At 42.2% G+C, this 3,504-nt stretch overlaps 2 protein-coding genes across 2 annotated transcripts in view; one reads left to right on the forward strand and one right to left on the reverse strand.

The window, feature by feature from the left end:
* Positions 1-3,504, reverse strand: part of LOC104951274 (actin-related protein 2-B) — a 25,152-nt gene that overhangs the window by 15,193 nt on the left and 6,455 nt on the right. The window lies entirely within an intron of this gene.
* Positions 1,604-3,394, forward strand: LOC104951277 (actin-related protein 2-A-like; the record flags this gene model as incomplete). The annotated part of the gene is made up of 2 exons (XM_010777913.1): positions 1,604-1,741; positions 3,220-3,394. Coding segments are annotated over 2 exons (309 nt in total), but the record flags the coding sequence as incomplete, so codon positions are not given.

A 3,504-nucleotide genomic window follows, 5' to 3' on the forward strand; every position in this document is an offset into this window, starting at 1 on the left:
AAACTCGAGTATACAGTCCTTCCTGCGTGTGTGTGTGTGTGTGTGTGTGTGTGTGTGTGTGTGTGTGTGTGTGTGTGTGTGTGTCACTGCACGCTGCCGGCAAATGCAGTGATGACTCATGCCACACACACACACACACACACACACACACACACACACACACACACACACACACACACACACACACACACACACACACACACATGCACCATCTGTTTGACAGGCAGGCTGAATCACACAGCGGAGGGAAGCAGTGTGTGTGTGTGTGTGTGTGTGTGTGAGAGCTCTCTCTCACACACACACACACACACACACACACTGCTTCCCTCCGCTGTGTGATTCAGCCTGCCTGTCAAACAGATGGTGCATGTGTGTGTGTGTGTGTGTGNGGAGCTCAAAGGCTTTCTCTCTTGCCGGTTATACCACAAGGTGAGTTCCTTTTTTATTTCCTGCTTCTTCACACACATGCTCTCCAGTACAGGTTAGCTCTGAGTGTTAGCGATGCTAATGTAAACACCGACCATATTACGTCCAAAACAGTCGGGCATCGTTTCTGATAGCAACGTTTCTGATAGCAACGTTTCTGATAGCAACGTTTCTGATAGGGCCGTGGGTCCACATTTCAGATATTACGTCATATCGGACGCAAATTTGGATAAGCTCCGTTGTACCCCCATTTTTAGAGATTTGAGTACGGAGGAAAAGAGAGAGGATTTTATTTTCTGACGATGCGTGAGTTCCCTGACACACCGGGAACACATCAAAAAGTGCATTTCGCATGATAGGTTCCCTTTAACTGCTTTTTGTAAAGAACTTTGACTTGCCTTTTGTTGACATGTGCTGCATTATAAACTGGCCTCACATTGATATCTCTTCACACACACACATGCTCTCCAGTACAGGTTAGCTCTGAGTGTTAGCGATGCTAATGTAAACACCGACCATATTACGTCCAAAACAGTCGGGCATCGTTTCTGATAGCAACGCTTCTGATTGGGCCGTGGGTCCACATTTCAGATATTACATCATATCGGACGCAAATCTGGATCAGCTCCGTTGTTCCCCCATTTTTAGAGATTTGGGTACGGAGGAAAAGAGAGAGGGTTTTATTTTCTGACGCTGCGCGAGTTCCCTGACACACCGGGGAAACATGTTTATGTATAAAAGACATCAAAAAGTGCATTTCGCATGATAGGTTCCCTTTAACTGCTTTTTGTAAAGAACTTTGACTTGCCTTTTGTTGACACGTGCTGCATTATAAACTGGCCTCACATTGATATCTCTTCACTGGATAGTAAAACCAACAATAATGTTGACAAGTTGTATTCAAAACTAAGACAACTCAAAAAGTTAGAAGTCGGCAAAAATATTGAACCTTTGAGATATGATTTAGTTAAAACATTTCCATTGTTGATTTTTGTTCCTGAGACTCTTAGAAAAACCCTCTTTAACAGAATCAAGGTCATCATAAGACACTGAGACAAATGATGACTAACATGTTTACACATACTTTGTCAAGATGAACACTTCTCACAGCTAGCAAGGATTAAGTGACGTATTAAAAACAGTATTTTCTTTGGTCTAACCTCATTGTTTTTCTCTAATAAGGTCTGAGTTCTACAAGCACATCGTCCTGTCCGGAGGCTCCACCATGTACCCCGGCCTGCCGTCCCGCCTGGAGCGCGAGATGAAGCAGCTGTACCTGGAGAGAGTGCTGAAGGGAGACGTGGACAAGCTATCTGTGAGTACAAGCACCTGAAAACATCACTTTGAACTTGATTGAGTTTCAAAAGAACATTATGGAAAATGTCTCCGTGTAACCGGTCCTTCTCTGCTAAAGATGTCACTCCTTTGTAACATGTTTTTATTTATTTGTATTTATCTTACTATTATTAATTAATTTTGTATAATTCATTTATTGTAAATATTTTTTTCTTTTTTTCTTTATTTTATTTCATATTCTGTTCGACCGTATTACTACTTGTCATTTGAATGGAAATGTCCTGTCAGGATATGTCTTGATCTAAAACATGAGGCATCGAGGGAAGACACCACTCGTCCCTTTTCAAAAAAGATTACTTTTACTCAAATGTCTAAAAATGTCCAAAACCGATCTCTGTTAGTTCGGTTTGTTGCCTCTGAATCAATGTACTCTTAGTTATGTCGAAGGGTATTTTTATATGTCAAATTGTGATGATGTTTTCTTAAGATGAAAAGCCTCATGAAGATGTCTGGTGAATATTTTCTAGCAACATCAGACTTTTATAATAAAGGCCTAGACTTCATTACTAATAATAACCGGCTACTGGAAATGTATCGTAGTTCGAGTACATTCATTTGCAGACTTCAGTTCAAATGATATAACGGGATAAAATGAAGCTTAATGTCAGAGCCACAATCAGAGTTTTTTTGCCAAGTAGGTTTACGCATACAAGGAATTTGCTTTGGTGAATAATAATACAAACACAATTAGAGGAGTTAAGGTGCAAAATAAACGTGTTATTAAATGTAAAAAATAAGAGTTTACAAGCAATATAAATATATACACGAAGTACAATACGAATTTGACACAGGACTCTGAACAATCTAAAATGTGCAGTATAATTAGATTTAAAAGTGGTAAAAGCTGTGCGAGTTGCATTGTGTAGAAATGTGCATAAGTTACCAGGAAAAAGTGTGTTTCCAACTTACATTTTCCACTTCTTCTTATCAGCTGGATCAGTTACAGAAAAGCACCAGAGCGTTCTTGTGCAGTGCTTGTTTTCACCACCAGGGGGCACTAATGCCTTCAACATCCAGAAACCTCTCTGTCAGTCTAATGATGATGAGTTGAAAATAAATGTGATTGTTCCTCGAAAGCAGCCACACTCTAGTGCTCAGGGAAACCCTCCAGCCTGTCATTAAAAGATCTCAGAGTATTTAAAGCACCTCACAAGAAGCGCTGGGTTGTGGACACACACACACACACACACACACACACACACACAGACACACACACTGATTAGGTTGTTTAGCATGTCGAGGTAACATACAAAGGTCTGGATTAAAATAATAATAAATAAAACTATCTCTCTCCGTCTTGCCTTAAGTACTCAGACATCTCTCGTACATCCTGTTTCCACGGTCACAGAGTCACACACACACAGACAGACAGACAGACGGGTGCCAGCACTCCGTCAGCGCTCTGTTGACACTCTACTTTCCGCTTTGTCTCCGCAGAAATTCAAGATCCGGATAGAGGACCCCCCCCGGCGTAAACACATGGTGTTCCTGGGCGGCGCCGTGCTGGCCGACATCATGAAGGACAAGGACAACTTCTGGATGACCAGGGAGGAGTATCAGGAGAAAGGGACGCGCGTGCTGGAGAAGCTCGGAGTCACCGTCAGATAAAACACAAAACTCTGACTTAGCTGCTGTTTAGCTTCCACGTCGCTACGGCACCTATAGTCCGACTATCCACATCTAACCTCCCCTCCCCCCGCGCCCGCCAAACCCCCTCTCTCC

Source organism: Notothenia coriiceps, unplaced genomic scaffold, assembly GCF_000735185.1.
Source record: "Notothenia coriiceps isolate Sejong01 unplaced genomic scaffold, NC01 NC01_scaffold00018846, whole genome shotgun sequence".
NCBI lineage: Eukaryota > Metazoa > Chordata > Actinopteri > Perciformes > Nototheniidae > Notothenia > Notothenia coriiceps.